The 19343-nt window shown below is 36.9% G+C and overlaps 1 protein-coding gene across 1 annotated transcript in view; it reads left to right on the forward strand.

Moving 5' to 3' along the window:
• Window positions 1-19343, forward strand: part of DPYD (dihydropyrimidine dehydrogenase) — a 923891-nt gene that overhangs the window by 23296 nt on the left and 881252 nt on the right. The window contains exon 2 of the mRNA XM_027536430.1: window positions 15648-15758. Coding sequence (XP_027392231.1) covers window positions 15648-15758 — 111 coding nt within the window. The remainder of the gene's footprint in view (window positions 1-15647; window positions 15759-19343) is intronic.

The raw sequence follows: 19343 nt of genomic DNA on the forward strand, positions 1-19343 counted from the left end.
CTGCACCTCCATGTTCATTGCAGTGCTATGCACAATGGGCAAGATACAGAAACAGCCCAAACGTCCATCAATAGAAGAATGAATACCAAAAATGTGGTACCCACACACACAAACACACACACACACACAACGGAATATTCAGCCATAAAAAAGAAGGAAATTGTCTCATTTTCAATGTCATGGATGAACTTAGAGGACATTATGCTAAAAGTGAAATAAGCTGGGCATAAAAAGACAAGCTAGAGGCTGGAAGGTGGGGGAAATGGAGAGATGATAGTCAAAGGGTACAAAGTAGCTGTTATGCAGAATGGACCTGTTCTGGAGATCTGATATGTACAGCATGGGGACCATAGTTAATATAATTTTGTATTTCTTGACATTTTCTGAGTAGACTGAAAATATCTGTCCCCCCCCAACACACAAATAAAAGGTTACTGTATGGTGATAGATATTTTAATTGTGGTAACATTTCATGATGTGTATGTATATCAGAATCACATTGTATACCTTAAATAAAGTCATATATATATATATATAATATTTGTCAGTTATGCTGCAATGAAACTGGAAAAAAAGAACAGACAAATCTGTAGTCAGAAAGTAGATTAATCATTGCTTGACGCTGGGAATTTAGGGGAAATGTGAAGTGACTGCTAATGGGTATGGATTTTTTGGGGGGAGGAAATTGATGCAGTGTTCTAAAATTGATTATGATGATGATTGTACAACTCTGTGATATACTAAAAGGCATCAAATTGTACACTTTAAATGGGTAAATTGTGTGGTAAGTGAATTATATCTCAATAAAACTATTATAAAGATTACTTGAAAAATTTTAAAAAGGGACAAAATATGAAAAAAAGAAAATGTGTGACAACAGCACAAAGAGAAGTAATGGGCAAATTCTTCATTATCAGAGACTTGAAAGAGTGTTTCTAATAGTGATAGGAACAGACACTTATTTGCAATGAAAACCCAGGGGGTGGCTGAATATATCTGTTAAACTGAAAATATATATGCATTCCTATGTGAATGCCCATTTTGTATTTTATCTTTTGGCATTTTCTTTTATTTTAAATTTGTGTGAGCTTTATATATGTTACAGAGTAACCCTTTGTCATATTTCTTTGATAAATTTGATATAGTTCAATAAGTTTTTGGAATAGGATTTCTGAATTAGGATGGGAAATATTAATATCTAAAGTCCATTCCAACTCTAATGTACTAAATTCTAGAGACCTTGAGAAGATGCAGAGAGTTCATTTTATTTATTCCTGAAAGAAAACCAGTTTAGGTCAAGTAGATACCATGTTTTTCGTTTTTCGTATGTTTGAGATGTCTGTATTGTGTAATAAAATCTGAAGTTTTGACCCTAGAACATTTTGAGTGGATAACAAGTAATTCATTTGTTTTCTTGTCAGAAATTGTTGCTGGTGTTATATTACCACAGATTGCAAGGTTCAGTTCAAAGTGTTTCGCTGCTGCTTCAGCTAGTGAGTTGCATGATTAATCCTTCCAATGAAAGTCTGAAAACACTGACCTCCCATTTCTGAGTAGTTAATGATTATATGGCTTAAAAATCTTTCTGAGTGCTGACAAGTACTGAATGACGTTCTTTGTCTTCTGCAATAGAGTGAACACTAAGAAGAAAACAAAATTCTGTTTGTTTTGCCAGTATTAAAGTCCATTCTCCAGTGGACATTTCTTGCTGCTTTTTCTGACTCTTCTGCTAAAGAACTATATATATATATTTTTTTTTTTTTTTCTAATTGGAGGATAAATGCTTTACAGTGTAGTGTTAGATTTTGCTGTACAACAACGTAACTCAGCTATACGTATCCCCTCCCTCTTGGATCTCTTCATCCCAGATCGTCACAAAACACTGAGCTCAGCTTCCTGTACTTTATAGCAGGTTCCAATGTTTTACACATCAGTTCAGTTCAGTTGGTCAGTCATGTCCAACTCTTTGCGACCCCATGAATCACAGCACGCCAGGCCTCCCTGTCCCTCACCAACTCCCGGAGTTCACCCAAACTCATGTGCATCGAGTCGGTGATGCCATGCAGCCATCTCATCCTCTGTCGTCCCCTTCTTCTCCTGCCCCCAATCCCTCCCAGCATCAGAGTCTTTTCCAATGAGTCAATTCTTCCCATGAGATGGCCAAAGTATTGGAGTTTCAGCCTCAGCATCAGTTCTTCCAATGAACACCCAGGACTGATCTCCTTTAGGATGGACTGGTTGGATCTCCTTGCAGTCCAAGGGACTCGCAAGAGTCTTCTCCAACACCACAGTTCAAAAGCATGAATTCTTCGGTGCTCAGCTTTCTTCACAGTCCAATTCTCACATCCATACATGACCACTGGAAAAACCATAGCCTTGACTAGATGTACCTTTGTAGGCAAAGTAATATCTCTGCTTTTGAATATGCTATCTAGCTTGGTCATAACTTTCCTTCCAAGGAGTAAGCGTCTTTTAATTTCATGGCTGCAATTTTATACATGGTAGTGTATTTATGTCAAACCTAATTTCCCAATTTATCCCACCCTTTCCTTCTCCCGCCCACCCTTCCTCCGTGTCCACATATCTGATGTCTGTGTCTCAGTCTCTGTTCTTACCCTGAAACTAGGTTTATCTCTGCTAATACACATACATGCATTAATATACAATACTTGCTTTTCTCTTTCTGAGTTACTTCACTCTGTGTGACAGACTCTAGGTCCATCCACATTTCTATAAATGACCTAATTTCATCTTTTTTTATGGCTCAACATCACTAATTATTAGAGAAATGCAAATCAAAGCTACGATGAGGTATCACCTCTAACAGTCAGAATGGTCATCATCAAAAAAATCTACAAAAAGTAAATGCTGGAGAGGTGTGGAAAAAAAGGAACCCTCTTGCACTGTTGATGGAAATGCAAATTGATACAGCCACTGTGGAGAAAAAGATCAGTTCAGTTCAGTCACTCAGTTGTGTCCGACTCTTTGTGACCCCATGAATCACAGCATGCCAGGCCTCCCTGTCCATCTCAACTCCTGGAGTGACCTAAACTCATGTGCATCGAGTCGGTGATGCCATCCAGCCATCTCATCCTCTGTTGTCCCCTTCTCCTCTTGCCCCCAATCCCTCCCAGCATCAGAGTCTTTTCCAATGAGTCAACTCTTTGCATGAGGTGGCCATAGTATTGGAGTTTCAGCTTCAGCATCAGTCCTTCCAATGAACATCCAGGACTTTATGGTTCCAGTGAACACCCAGAACATCTTTAAGATGGACTGGCTGGATCTCCTTGCAGTCCAAGGGACTCGCAAGGGTCTTCTCCAGCACCGCAGTTCACAAGCATCAATTCTTTGGTGCTCAGCTTTCTTCACAATCCAACTCTCACATCCATACATGACCACTGGAAAAACCATAGCCTTGACTAGACGGACCTTTGTTGGCAAAGTAATATCTCTGCTTTTTAATATGCTATCTGCTGCTGCTGCTGCTACTGCTGCTAAGTTGCTTCAGTCATGTCCGACTCTGTGCAACCCTGTAGACGGCAGCCCATGAGGCTCCCCAGTCCCTGGGATTCTCCAAGCAATAACACTGGAGTGGGTTGCCATTTCCTTCTCCAATGCATGAAAGTGAAAAGTGAAAGTGAAGTCGCTCAGTTGTGTCCAACTCTTAGCGACCCTATGGACTGCAGCCTACCAGGCTCCTCTGTCCATGGGATTCTCCAGGCAAGAGTACTGGAGTGGGGTGCCATTGCCTTCTCCGAATATGTTATCTAGGTTGGTCATAACTTTCCTTCCAAAGAGTAAGTGTCTTTTAATTTCATGGCTGCAATCACCATCTGCAGTGATTTTGGAGCCCCCCCAAAAGAAAGTCTGACACTGTTTCCCCATCTATTTCCCAACAAGTGATGGGACCAGATGCCATGATCTTCGTTTTCTGAATGTTGAGCTTTAAGCCAACTTTTTCACTCTCCTCTTTCACTTTCATTAAGGTTCCTTAAAAATCTGAAAGTAAAACTACCATATGACCCAGCAATCCTACTACTGGGCTTATACCCTGATAAAACCATAATTCAAAATACTCATGTACCCCAGAGTTCATTGTAGCACTATTTACAATAGCCAGGACATGGTAATAACCTAAGTGTCCACTGACAGATGAATGGATAAAACCAATTCGGTACATATATACAATGGAATATTACTCAGCCATAAAAAGAACTTTTCTTATTAGCAATTTTTTGTTTTGCATAATTTTACTAATGAAAAATTATGCTTGATTTTGAGGATAGGAAAATATATAAATGATGTCATTGCTTTTGAGGGTTTTACAGAGCAATTGGATAATAGAATACATCGATATTAATAATTACTTGATTTCTTATCTGATATGTCCAATGATAGTGTCAATAGGATATCTCAAAGTTCATGGGTATGAGCTAAATAGAGGCAGGGACAATTTTTCTTAATTTTTGAAGAAATGGATCTTAGATTGTAAACGAAAACTAGCATTTACACTAACATAAAATGGTTCCATCTTAGAAAAGTTATGTGAGCAGAGGTGTAGATGTAGGATTGTACATGGACTCTATAAACAACAAATAAGGTGAGAGTGGAAGTAGTTTGGAGTGGTAGGTTGTAACACATTGAACAATAAAGTGGTAGTTTTTACTGGCATTAAGTATAAAACAGGGAGACATGTAAGCTTTGTGGTCTGTATATGTGTGTGTGCACATGCATTTATATGTGTGTATGGAAGATGTTTGTTACATAGGAAAGAAAGAACAGAATTGAGGTGAATAGTTTAATTAGGAGAGTACCATTATATCGGGCTTCCCTGGTGGCTCAGCAGTAAAGAATCCTGCAATGCAGGAGACACAGGTTGGAACCTGGGGTGGATAAGATTCCCCTGGAAGCGGGCATGGCTACCTACTCCATTATTCTTGCCAGGAAAATTTCATGGAAAGAGGAGCCTGGTGGGATGTGGTCCATGGGGTAGCAAAGAGTCGGACATGACTGAAGCGACTAAGCCTGAATGCACACACTATGATATCATGATCCAAGTGAACTGTAATAGGATCTGCAATAGTTTATAGATGCAAGAAATACAAAAGGACAGGCCAGATGTGAGTAACATTGACTGGCATTGTGTGACTTTAAGGAACAAAAAATAGTAGTTGTAAATTGACCACATGTGAAGTTCAATTTACTAGAAAAGTGGTGGTATTCTTGACAGAAGTCAAATGGAGTTAAAAATTGCTGGGGGGCGGGGGCGAAGAGAATGCATGGTTTTTTGATGTGAAGAAACTGAGATAATGATGGAACATGCAAGTGGGTTATTTGGCATCCACTGAAGTAGATGACTGTAAATCAAGACAGAACTGAGGGTTTAGAATGTAGGTAAGACTCAGCTGCAGAAAAGTAATCATTAGTAGAGGGGCATGCAGGAAGGGTCCAAGGACCCTTATTTGTGATCAAGAGGGAAATGGAAGTCACAGAAGTAAAAGTAGTCAATACAAAGGGAGGTCTCAAAGCTCTGATGTCAGGGAAATCAAAGAGGATGTGTTTCTGGATAGACGAGCCAATCAACAGTACTGAACACAGCAGAAAACCCATAGAGAGTTGAGAAGCAAACTAAAACATAGCATAATAATAAAAAATGTTTTCAAAAGTTTCATATTCTTGATTTTAAATAGTTCAACTTCCCACTTGACCATATTCTTGCTCCATTACTATCCTTCTCAGTTGTTACCAGACCTGGCTTAGATCCAGTTGGTTGGACTCCAGTTGAGTCCTTTCCATGCCTGCTGTTGCTTCCGCCAGTTGAAGAAAAGCAAGTTCTTGCCAAGCAAAGCAGGAAATTTTATTTATTGATTAAAGAAAGAGGAAGGGAAAGCTCCATGCTCTAACCATCCCTTCTTCCTGGGGGAGGCAGGCGAGAAAATGTCAAGGGGTTACAGGTGAGTATGTCATCAATTTGAGAAAGGGGTGGAAATTTCCAGAAATAACCAGAGCATGGGTAGTCCCTTGGGTCCTTTTGCGCACACTGTGTCTTGCCAAGTGCGGGTCCCCTCTTTGGGTGGAGATCTTAGTGTAATCATGAGGCAAAGGCAACGTTCTCACACTTTGGGTCTCATCTACAGAGGTGCTGCTGTCGTGGTCTGGCTGGAGCCAGTTCAGGCCGGTGTGTTGCCATTTTAGCCCTTTCTGGTTCAGGCTGGTTCTTCGGTTTAACCTTAATTTATATTTAACAACTACAGCTGTGGTGGTTGGGAAAAAAGGTTAGTCTCTGCACAGGTATTAATAAAATCAGGAAATTAATAGGTCATTTCTGATATAAATCACTTGCTATCCCACATATGTTTTCTTTTAGCTGTTAACCATGTAAATGAAGGGCAGCTAGTCAATCCTTGATTTATTATGCTATTGTGAACCTGAAAATCATGCTGCTTGCTCAATTTAGTTAATTAAAAAAAAAATCTAAGCTCAATTAACTAAAGTTCTCCTCCTTTCTTTCCCTTTAAATCTTGTTTTTGAGCTTTTTCATTTGCTCATCAGTATGGCTTTATTTTTAGCACGTTGATGGATACTTAACCTCTCTTGAGCTAAAATGACTCTTGGTCTTGTAAACACGGATCTTTTAGGGGACAATGTGTCTTTTACTCAATAGTTAATAGATTAAAGGTAAATTGTAATAGTTTTCGTATTTCTTCAAAAGAGTCTGAAAAGCTGATTTTACTTTGAGGCCAAAAAATTACTGTAAAGCAAGTTTTGAGATAAAGTTACTAATTTTACTTGACTCTAAAAAAAGTATAAATTCTAGAGTATGAATTTTCTTAATTATCAGTGAACTGATGAATATATTTTTGGTAATTTAATAATTCTCTTTAATTCTTTTAATCCATAATTTTATCTTCAGTTTCTGTGTATGTTCATATATATATTTTTCAGCTCTTGCAAGCATCAGATGTATTTTAACCTGAGTTTTCATAATTATTCCTTTTCCAAATAAATATGGATTATTTGAATATATAAAGCACAGATGCTTTGCAATAATATATTAAATGGAAAAATAATTTATAAGGTAATGAAATTGTTTAATAAAATGACTATAGTACAGGTTCTCATCTTTTTTAATATTTTTGATACCTCTCAATAAGGGTTTGCATGTGACACTTTTTTTTTCAATTCTTATAAAAATATATCAGTATGTAAGTTGGTACATATGCTATACAAATGGTTTAAGTAATAAAGATACATAATTAATGGTTAATTTCTTTGTTAATATTTTTATTTTTTAAAATTTAAGCGTACCATGTAATATCCCTTTTATTTATTTTAAAGTTTCTTCTTGTCTTGATAAAATAGAAATATAGACTCACTATAGTACCATTTGCAATCTAAAGAGAAAAATATCTTTTAAATTAATGCCCTGGATTTACAGCATTTGCATAGTTCCACAGACAATAGAATCCTTTCCATGGCTGTTATGGACTGAATGTTTGTCCCTCTTAAATTTTGTGTGGTGAAGGGCTGACTCTCAATGTGATTGTAATTGGAGATGAGGCCTTCTCAGAACTGTGAGAAAGAAATGTCTCTGACATTCCTTAATAGCAGCCCAAGTTGACTAATACAGAGTCTTAAGTCAGAGTCTGTTCTGTGTTAAGAATTACGAGAGTAATATCAGATGTATAAATTAGGGTTCCTGTGTTTGAATTCTTAATCTTTTCTGAAAAACATTAAAAGTCATTTTTCAATTAGGGAGCGCTTAAGTACCTAGTATGTGATGTGTGTTCTGTAAGTGAAGGAGAGTACACACTGGGCCTTGCAAATACAGAGAGCAGCTTCATGTAGAAGATCTTTGCTTGCTGAGTAGGAGAGTGCCATGATGAAGTTTTTTTAAGGTACATAAACTTTTATTTGTGTTACCTATGGGTTCAGTAGAAATAAATCAAGTTTCCCATGCAATGTAACTAGCGTGTGAAGGGGTTCATTTATTTCTTGTTGATTTTTTTTTTCATTTTTTATAATTTTGTAACTTTTTACTTGTCTTTCTTAGGAAGGAATTGTAATGTGAGTTAACCTAAACATGTTGGGACCAAAGGTCCGTAAGTTATATATAGGTATATGTGTTATAAAGTGATATGTACTTTGCTATATACATGTACTGGATTTTAAAAATCTGTATTTGAATTTCATGACCCTCCCACACTGCCATTTTAATTTGTGTAGAGCATATTGCATTTTCAGACAAAGTGCCTTTGAAATTTCAGGCTTAGGGCAAGAATAACTTCAGGAACCAATGACTTGGTTTCATCTGGGAAACATCTCTACTTACCATCTCTTTACAGTTACCTTTTCACCTGTTTTCTCCATCTTTTTCTATATTCCTGTACTTTGGGACTTTATTCTATATTCCTGGAATTTGGGCTTCCCTGGTGGCTCAGATGGTAAGGAATCTGCCTGCAGTGTGGGAGACCTGGGTTTGATTCCTGGGTTGGGAAGATCTCCTGGAGAAGGGAAAGGCTACCCACTCCATATTCTTTCCTGGAGAATTCCATGGACAGAGGAGTCTGGCAGGCCCATGGGTTTGCAAAGAGTCGGAGGACTGAGCGACTTTCACTTTTGCTTGTTTTCTTCATCTTTTTCTATATTTATCCTTTAAAAAATGATTCCTATATATATATTCAAAATGAACAATACAAGAATATGAATACAGATTGGTTTAGTGGAGTCTAAAATCTAGATCCATCACATACTAATTGATATCATGTGTTAAGCAATTTCTGGATGCACAGTTCTAAGTTTTATATGTAATTTTATGTCATCCTCAAAATGATCTTATGGGGTAGGTACTATGACTAATCAACACTTTATAGTTGAAGAAGTAGAGGGATAGAGAGTTTAAATAACCAGTGAAAAGCAATAGAGCTAAAATCTAAGCCCATTTAACCTCTAACACTGTACATATTGTTTAGTAAATACTTAGCACAATTAAAGTTGTAAAACTCAAGACTGTTAGAGACTCCATCCTTCATCAATTATGTATTAATCATAATGAGTTAGTCATTGTGCATAAAGGAGAAAATATTCTTTGAATAGAGTTAATCAAATGAAAAATGTGGAAGATAAGTTATTTGGAAAGGTAGTACAATCTAAAGGAAAAGAAATCTGAGCCCGTACAAAGAATGAAAGTGCATTAAATATAGGAAAATCTGAGAGTTCTTGATTAGGACTGATTACCATGACTTTTCAAGGTTTTCAGACTTCAAGGTTATTTATGTTGATCTCTTAAATGTGGGTGTAAGATGCAAAATTGAGGCTGTGTTCTTTCTTGTACTCCCAAACCAGCTGGAGTTCTGAGCTTTTCCAAGAACCAAAGGCACCTTTGTAAATTCTTAAGTTACTTACTTAAACTCTCCTTACACTATGATCAGTGATAGACTTGGAAGAGGGTGGGGTAATTGGCTGAGATTGGGGTTTATAAGCAAGAGACTGTTAAGCAAATGAAAAGTTCAGTTCTCAACTGCTGAACATTTGTTAGATTGTTACCTGGATGAAGCAAGAGATACTTAGCAAAAGGATTAAGCAACAGTTATTTATTTTTCTGTTAACCAGGAGTATTTATTGAAGAAAAAAATGCTGCCACAATACATTTTATTTAAATTAACATAGTTATAGCAAATTATGAAAAAATGAAAGAAACAAGTTTTAAATTTTATTTACTTATTATTTATTTTTAACCTGGAAAAGTAGGAGACATTTATAAAGAACTTAGGATACATCATCAGAGACAAAATTTAAGCATAATTTAAATAAGACAAAATTTAATGAATTAATAAGTTCAGCCTGTAAATTGAAAATGTTGGTATATGTGTATTATGTTGTATATATGTATAATGGCTCAATTAAAGTAAATAATGACCAGTACTGAAGAGGAAATATTTGCTTATAATTTAAAATGCAAAGGATAGAGGGAGCTTGCTGTGCTGTGCTGTGCTGTGTTTAGTCTCTCAGCCGCGTCTGACTCTTTGTGACCCCATGGACTGTAGCCCACCAGGCTCCTCTGTCCATGGAGAATCTCCAGGCAAGAATACTGAAGTGAGTTACTAGCCCTCCTTCAGGGAATATTCCCAGCCCAGGGCTCAAACCCAGGTCTCCTGCATTGCAGGCCTATTCTTGACCATCTGAGCCACCATGGAAGCCTAAGAATACTGGAGTGGATAATCTATCTCTTCTCTAGCGGATCTTCCTGATCCAGGAATCGAACCAAGATGTCCTTCATTGCAGGTGGATTCTTTACCAGCTGAGCTACCAGGGAAGCCTGGAGAGAGCTTAATGGTGCATTAGGTTTGAATAATTGATACTGAGATGTAAAGCAAAGCTATGCTTTTATTTTTTATTTTTTTTAAATTTTATTTTATTTTTAAACTTTACATAATTGTATTAGTTTTGCCAAATATCAAAATGAATCCGCCACAGGTATACATGTGTTCCCCATCCTGAACCCTCCTCCCTCCTCCCTCCCCATACCATCCCTCTGGGTCGTCCCAGTGCACTAGCCCCAAGCATCCAGTATCGTGCATCGAACCTGGACTGGCAACTCGTTTCATACATGATATTTTACATGTTTCAATGCCATTCTCCCAAATCTTCCCACCCTCTCCCTCTCCCACAGAGTCCATAAGACTGTTCTATACATCAGTGTCTCTCTTGCTGTCTTGTACATATGCTTTTAGAAAGAGAATATATTGGCCAAATGACTTTCTGCAGTTGGAATTCAAGCTCTCAGCACTCAGTTCCAGTATTTGGGGGCCAAGTCTTAGTGCTTTTATTTGTGAACTGAGGGCCTGTGATTGTAGTCAATAAGAGCTCCTTTTTGTGTTCTCTATGGTAGTAGTACAGAAGGCCACTTCTCAGATGCAGGATTCTAGTTTGTGTGTTGTGGCCTTCTATCTGCTTCCCAGAGAAGAATTGACAGACAGCACAGGGAAAACACATGCCTCTGATTTGATGTCGTGTGCGAATCTGTCTCCTGATCATATTCTATCATTTCTTAACCTAAATAAAATTAGTGCAGTGAAATTCTCTCAAATTCTGTTTGTTTTTTTTTTTTCCCTCTAGAATCACCAGTACATTTTTATTGGGTTACTGAAAATGATTGGGGAAGCCAAAAGCCAAATTCTTTGCATGGGAGAAAATCTTCCTTTATAAGTAATATGCCTTATTTCTGAAAGGGTTAATGGGTCTCTTACACTGCTCAATTTATCCAGAGAGGGGACCCTGTGACCCTGTTAGGACTTGGCTTTGGTCATTTCTTAGGAAGAATGCAATTTAGAACTCTCCTGTATTATTCTGCCAGCTGCTTAGTTATTGATGATATTGACTTTTAGTTTCAAAAAGTCTTGCTTTGGAAAATTGTTTTTAACAGCTCTCAACCACTCATGTCTTGTATTTTTATTTTATATCACTTTTCATTTGGGATATTATTAAGTCAAATCCTTGGTAACCATTCTCCACAATCCAATTTATTTTTACCCAAGATCCATTGAATTCAACTCACTGCCTTTTTGCAAAAGGTTAACCCAATATTTCATGTTGTGTTATACTTTCTACTTATGCTGTGCAAAATAAAAGTTACTGTGATAAGCAGCCAATAAATTGCATTCAGAATGTTTATTCTTAAAAGTTACATTACTGTGCCAACATAGATAAACATAATCATTTATCACAATATGAATTGTGGAAGTAAAAACTAAATGAAATACAGCCATCTTTCTTGCATATTATCTAGTTCTTTTTTTTCCCCTTTAAATGTTGGCCACAATAACTACTTTAAAAAACGTCATCTTCTTATTTATCAGCTTGAATTAATGTGTGAAATGACTAATGGTTCAAATAGGATAACTAAACAAACAAAATTGCTTCTGTTTCATGATAAAAAAATGTTTTCTTTTTTTTGTATATAAATAGGATTACTTATGTTTTCTATTGTTGGCTCATATTACTAGGTTGCTTTGGAATTATTTAATCATGAGGAATATATTGTTTAAACCTCATAGATTTATTGTACATTTGTTGTCCAGAACACAGATATCTAAATTGATTGACTGAAGAAATATCATGTCTAACATATATAGCAATTACTAAAAGTAATCTTCATTTATGTTAGGCTAATAAAATAGGCCCCAATAATGTTTATTAGAATGAATGCAGTGTTCAGTGAAATTCACTGAATGTAGAATTTACTGTGTATTATTAATACTATTATTTAGTAACAGCTTTATTGAGATATAATTCACATACTGTACAGTTCACAAATATAGAGTGTAGAATTCAAAGACTTTTATTGTATTCATAGTTTGCTACTAAGACCGCAATCAATTTTCATCTACCCAAAGAAATCATATACCCTTCAGCATTCATGCTGCATTTGCCCCTAATCCTCCAGCCCCTGGCAACCACATCTACTTTCTGTCTCTATAGACTTCTCTATTTTGGACATTTTATGTAAGTGGAATAATACAGGATGTGGTATTTTGTAACTGACTCCTCTCAGCACAGTGTTTACTATGTGCATGTGTCTTGTTCATAAATTTCCCAAATTTCCTGTTACTGATATCTGTATTCATTCCATTATGGTTGGATAGCTGCTTTGTATGATTTTAACCTTTTTAAATTTATTAAGGTTTGTTTTATGGCCTAGCATCTGGTTTGTCACAGAGAATTTTTTGTGGACACTTGAGGCATGAAATTAAAAGATGCTTGCTCCTTGCAAAAAAAAGCTATAACCAACCTAGACAGCATATTAAAAAGCAGAGACATTACTTTGCCAACAAAGGTCCGTCTAGTCAAAGCTATGGTTTTTCCAGTAGTCATGTATGGATGTGGGAGTTGGACTATAAAGAAAGCTGAGTGCTGAATTGATGCTGTGCTGTCGGAGAAGACTTTTCAGAGTCCCTTGTACTGCAAGGACATCAAAGCAGTCAATCCTAAAGGAAATCAGTCCTGACCATTCATTGGAAGGACTGATGCTGAAGCTGAAGCTCCAATACTTTGGCCACCTGATGCAAAGAGCCAACTTATTACAAAAGACCCTGATGCTGGGAAAGATTGAAGGCAGGAGAAAAAGGAGACGACAGAGGATGAGATGGTTGCATGGCATCACTGACTGTATGGACATGAGTTTGAACAAACTCCGGGAGATGGTGAAGGAGGACAGGGAAGCCTGGGGTGCTGCAGTCTAGAGTCGTAAAGAGTCAGACGTGACTGAGCGACTCAACAACAACAAATTGTGTACCATATATCTTTAAGGCTGTGTTAATTTTTTGAAAAATATTTTTTGTCTTTGTCTTTTGGGACTGTATAATATCTCTTGAGTTCTCTTAAAGTTTGCTGATTCTTTCTTCTGCAAATTAAGATATACTATTGAGCCCTTCTAGTAAATTTTTTATTTCAGTTATTATAGTTTATTATCTCCAGAATTTAAAGAATAACTTTTATGTCTTTATGAGTATTCGCTGGTGAGATATTGTTACCATAGCTTTCTTATAGTGGCTGCTTTGAAGTTTTTATTAAATGTTACACCTGAAACCTCTGAAAGGCAATGTCTGTGACCTGCTTTTGTTCTTTCATGGACCATATAATCCTGTTTCTTTGAATGTCTTGTTATTTTGTTTTAATGGAAAATGGAACATTTCAGATGATATAGCGATTCTGGATACTAATTTCCCTCTACCCCATCCCAGAGTGGGGGGCTGGTTGTTGTTAGCCTTTTGTTTAGTGATTTGGTGGACTGCTTTAGACATGTCTGTTTCCCTGATCTTTGATAGCACTCACATAGGGTGAGGGCTTCAGTAACTGTGGTATGACAGTGCTTTTAGTGGAACTCTCTGTGCCTTCTCTTTGGATTTCTTTGTTAAATGGTCCACCTCCGTTGGTATCACACCCAGTTCTTAGTCTCTGATTACTAGTTGATTGCTCTGTTGTTTTTGGCAATGCCTTGGGACATATTAATAAATTACTTGACAGTGTCATTCAGTTAAATTTGGGCTCTTTTGCAAGAGTAGTTTTTAGGTGAGTCTTTGAGATTTCTTGTGGCCATACAGGAGCCATTAGGTATTCTTTCTGGTAAACTGTCTGTCTTGTGATTTAGTTTATCGCTCTCCTGAAGCTACCTCCTTCCTCTTAATTGTCTGGCATTGAACTCTTTATTGTTTTTGAGAGTACCCTTAGGCTTGAACTTCCCATGTATTAATTTAAATGAAGTCAGTTCTTCTGTTTGTGTGACCTCTTTCTCTGGGAAAAAACCTCTGCCACAGCTCCAGATCTAGGGGTAGTTACAGTGGCCTGCATTTCTGGGAGCCACACTCCTGCTTTATGAGCAGGGCCCTGGTATAGGCAGTAACCTCTGATTTCAGTTGCTTCTCCTGGTTTGCTAACTCTAAGCCATGGGCGAGATAATGGTGATCAGGATCCTGTTATGGGCCTGTTGCTCCTGAGATAGAGCCTTTCTTCTGTGAGTGGGTATGGGAGAAGCAAGGAGCTCCTGACTTCTCAGCTGCACTTTCTGGTCTTTAGTTGCTGCATAGCTGGTAGACTGGGGAGAGGGGAGTAGGTATGCTAATATCCTGCCTTTCTTTGGGAGATACCTCAGTGTCACCTAGAGGGTGGGCGGAGGGTCAGCTCTCTGTTCTTGGCTGTATTCACCGAGGTAGAATTTCTGTGTGCTGAACTGGGAGCCTGGAGGAGGGAGACAAGACTGCACTTCAAATGCCACAGACCTTTGCCATTCTTACCAAGTTTTAGTAGGTTTTTTTCAATAACAATTTTTTCATTTGCTCTTTGACTATAATAATTTCTGGAGACTTCAAAGGATTCTTATTTTTATTAATTTTTATCGTTATATTGTTCTATTAGGTAGTTGATCTGCAGAGGTCCTCATTCATTCATTCTGGAAGAGTCCCAGTGGTCATGTTTCAAAGCAGACAGGCCTTTTAAATTAATTATTTCTTCAGTTATTCAGGTGCTGCTTTACACATGCGTTTAAAATGTTTTCTATTCTATTTTATACCTCAAAAAGTCACAATAAAATGTAGACTCCATCTTTGGTTAAATTCACATGTAAGCCCAACACTCAGAAGAACTGAATTCTGATTCAATCCCTTCCACATATTAATTGTGAGATCTTGAGCAGGTTACTTAATCACCCTGAATTTATTTCCACATCCAAAATTTTGAGATAACAGTAGCTATTTGTACATTAAATAATACATGTGAAAGCAGTTGGTAAAATTCTGAAAACTTAGTGGAGATTGTTATTTCTAGTTTAAATCAAATCTGTAATGAAGTGCCTGCCTCTTTTCAATCTTATTTAAGAATACTATTTATAAAATTTATCTTAAAGTCAACTGTTATATTTTACATGTTTTTGAACTCCTTCATGTTATCATAAATAAATATTTGTATAAAGTGAACTGGGATATCACCTAGTAAATGATTTCTTTAGATAAGTTTGTTGTGGAATTACAATAGTATAAGGGGAAAACAACATTTTTAATATACATCTTTGGAGTATGTGTGTGGAATCTTAAAATTTGATTTTTTATAATCCCAGGATATTTATGCTTATATTTTGTCTATGCTATCTTCAGAGTATCCTGGCTTTAAATCCTCGAACACAGTCTCGTGCAACTCTGCGTTCCACTTTGGCCAAGAAATTAGACAAGAAACATTGGAAAAGAAATCCTGATAAGAACTGCTTTGTAAGTACGACTGATGCATGGTTTCATGCTGAAAATTATCTCATTCTATACTGTAAGACATGATTTTATATATAGAAATATAATTAAATATGTGTAAAATACAGCAGTAGTTTTTTCATATTTAAATATTTTATATTTGAATCTTCTAAAAAATGTGATTAATTTTGCTTCTTAAAAAATATTTTGAAATAGTTTAAAATCATATAAATTTAGTTTGTGCCAAATTTTATTTTTTGAAAATGAATAAAAACCTCTTAAAATAATTTTATAATAACACAATGATATGGAAGAGTTTCCAAATTTCAGATATAATTCAACTGAAGAAGGGTATACTAGTATACACAAACTGTTGTTAAATATTCTTTTGGAGAACATATAAACATTAAGTGTTCAATATGAACATCTTGTATTTCCAGATGAGGTGCAGGTGGAAAAATCTGTGATTACTAACTGCTAGAATATTATATAATTGGGTCCATGAAATCATTATAGGGCTGGGATTATTAGGCTATAAATGAGGATTAAGTAAGTACAACTTTGAAGGCAATATTTAATATGCCATTTTATGAGGTATAAATATTTGTTAGGAAAACAACTTCCTTTTCACCTGATTTCCCAAATTAATTTCTCTAAGGGCTTCTTTGGTGGCTCAGATGGTAAAAGAGTTCACCTGCAATGCAGGAGACCTGGGTTCAATCCCTGGGTTGAGAAGATCCTCTGGAGAAAGAAATGGCAACCCACTCCAGTATTCTTGCCTGCAGAATTCCATGGACAAATGAGCCTGGTGTGCTACAGTCCATGGGGTTGCAAAGAGTTGGAGAAAAATTAATTTCTCCAACATTAATTTTCTCCAAGTGATTAGTGAACCAATTAATAAGTATAAACTTATTTAAGATTAGCTCTTTTGATACTTTGTGTATATGTTCTTTTTAATACAATGATTTTAGTTTATTTTTATGTACTTCTTAACTACATATAAACTCTTTTAGGATAGGAATTGAGGGTATTTGTATATGTACATTTGTATTTATCTGATTTTTAATTCTTCTGTCAATGGCCAACTAGCAAACTTTTTGAATTAAAAAAGAGAGAAATACAGGGAAACAACATGATTTGCGATGATAACACAGCCACTTAACTAGAAGATTTGGATTTCTAATTCAGTTTTCCTTGCTCCACTTCTGTGAGCTTTGTGTTCTACCATGACATTTCTCGTAGAGGTCTCTGGAAGGACACTAGTGTGCTCCAAATTAGATCAAGGAATGAATCAACTATCAGTTGTGATCCTGTATAATGATATAAACAATTGAAGGACACTGAAAAAAGAATCATGTAATTTTCAAACTTAGAAATCCTTTAATGATTATCAAGTCACTCTCATTTTAAATGTGTGAGAACTATGATCCAGATAAATTAAACTCTCTAGGGTTTCCCCTTAATAGATTATTATAGAGATACCAAGGGAACATTTTATGCAAAGATGGGCTCAATAAAGGACAGGCATGGTAGGGACCTAATGGAAGCAGAAGATATTAAGAAGAGGTGGCAAGAATACACAGAAGAACAAAAAGGATCTTCATGACCCAGATAATCACGATGGTGTGATCACTCACCTGGAGCCAGCCATCCTGGAATGTGAAGTCAAGTGGGCCTTAGTAAGCATCATTACAAACAAAGCTAGTGGAGGTGATGGAATTCCAGTTGAGCTATTTCAAATTCTGAAAGATGATGCTGTGAAAGTGCTACACTCAATATGCCAGCAAATTTGGAAAACTCAGCAGTGGCCACAGGACCGGAAAAGGTCAGTTTTCATTCCAATCCCAGAGAAAGGCAATGTCAAAGAATGCTCAAACTACCACACAATTGCACTCATCTCACACGCTAGTAAAGTGATGCTCAAAATTCTCCAAGCCAGGCTTCAGCAATATATGAATCGTGAACTTCTAGATGTTCAAGCTAGTTTTAGAAAAGGCAGAGGAACCAGAGATCAAATTGCCAACATATGCTGGATCATCGAAAAAGCAAGAGAGTTCCAGAAAAGCATCTATTTCTGCTTTATTGACTATGCCAAAGTCTTTGACTGTGTGGATCACAATAAACTGTGGAAAATTCTGAAAGAGATGGGAATACCAGACCACCTGACCTGCCTCCTGAAAAATCTGTATGCAGGTCAGGAAGCAACAGTTAGAATTGGATATGGAACAACAGACTGGTTCCAAATAGGAAAAGGAGTACATCAAGGCTGTATATTGTCACTGTGGTTATTTAACTTATATGCAGAGTACATCATGAGAAACGCTGGGCTGGAGGAAGCACAAGCTGGAATCAAGATTGCTGGAGGAAGTATCAATAACCTCAGAACTGCAGATGATACCAACCCTATGGCAGAAAGTGAAGAAGAACAGAAGAGCCTCTTGATGAAAGAAGAGAGTCAAAAAGTTGGCTTAAAGCTCAACATTCAGAAAACGAAGATCATGGCATCTGGTCCCATCACTTCATGGGAAATAGATGGAGAAACATTGGAAACTGGCTGACTTTATTTTTCTGGGCTCCAAAAGCACTGCAGATGGTGATTGCAGCCATGAAATTAAAAGACGCTTACTCCTTGGAAGGAAAGTTATGACCAACCAACCTAGATAGCATATTAAAAAGCAGAGACTCTACTTTGCCAACAAAGTTGTCAAGGCTATGGTTTTTCCTGTGGTCATGTATGAATGTGAGAGTTGAACTATAAAGAAAGCTGAGCACCAAAAAATTGATGCTTTTGAACTGTGATATTGGAGAAGAGTCTTGAGAGTCCCTTGGCCTGCAAGGGGATACAACCAGTCCATCCTAAAGGAGATCAGTCCTGAGTGTTCATTGGAAGGACTGATGTTGAAGCTGAAACTCCAATACTTTGGCCACCTCATGCGAAGATCTTACTCATTTGAAAAGACCCTGTTTCTGGGAAAGATTGAGGGCAGGAGGATAAGGGGACGATAGAGGGTGAGATGGTTAGATGGCATCATCGCCTCAGTGGACATAAGTTTGGGTGGACTCTGGGAGTTTGTGATGGACAGGGAGGCCTTCCATACTGCGGTTCATAGGGTTGCAAATACAAAGAGTAGGACATGACAGCGACTGAACTGAACTGAAACTGTTTATTTAGAAGGGGAGACATTCACCATTATTATTGTTGTTGTTTTAATTATTCTTATTTTATGAAAAATTAGTATTTTCATTCCATAATGTTAGCTTATAAATTGTCTCATATTTTCATATTTTTTTTTGGTAATTGACAAGAATACAATAAAATAGGTCTTCCGCATTAAATACATATTGGCACAGATTTCTAGGAAAGCAGTTTAACAGTGTCTTTGTCAGTATCTTTGACTATATTTGTTAATACGTGCTGTTATAAAAAAGTACCTCAGACTGGGTGGCCTGATGAAGTTTATTTTCTCCATGTTCTGGGTGCTAGGAATCTGAGATCAAGGTGTCAGTATGGTTGATTTCTTCTGAGGCATCTCTCTTGATGATAGGTGGCTGCCTTTTCACTCTCTTCTCATGGTCTTCCCCCTGTACGTGTCCAGATATCCTCTTATA

Source organism: Bos indicus x Bos taurus, chromosome 3, assembly GCF_003369695.1.
Source record: "Bos indicus x Bos taurus breed Angus x Brahman F1 hybrid chromosome 3, Bos_hybrid_MaternalHap_v2.0, whole genome shotgun sequence".
Classification (NCBI taxonomy): Eukaryota; Metazoa; Chordata; class Mammalia; order Artiodactyla; family Bovidae; genus Bos; species Bos indicus x Bos taurus.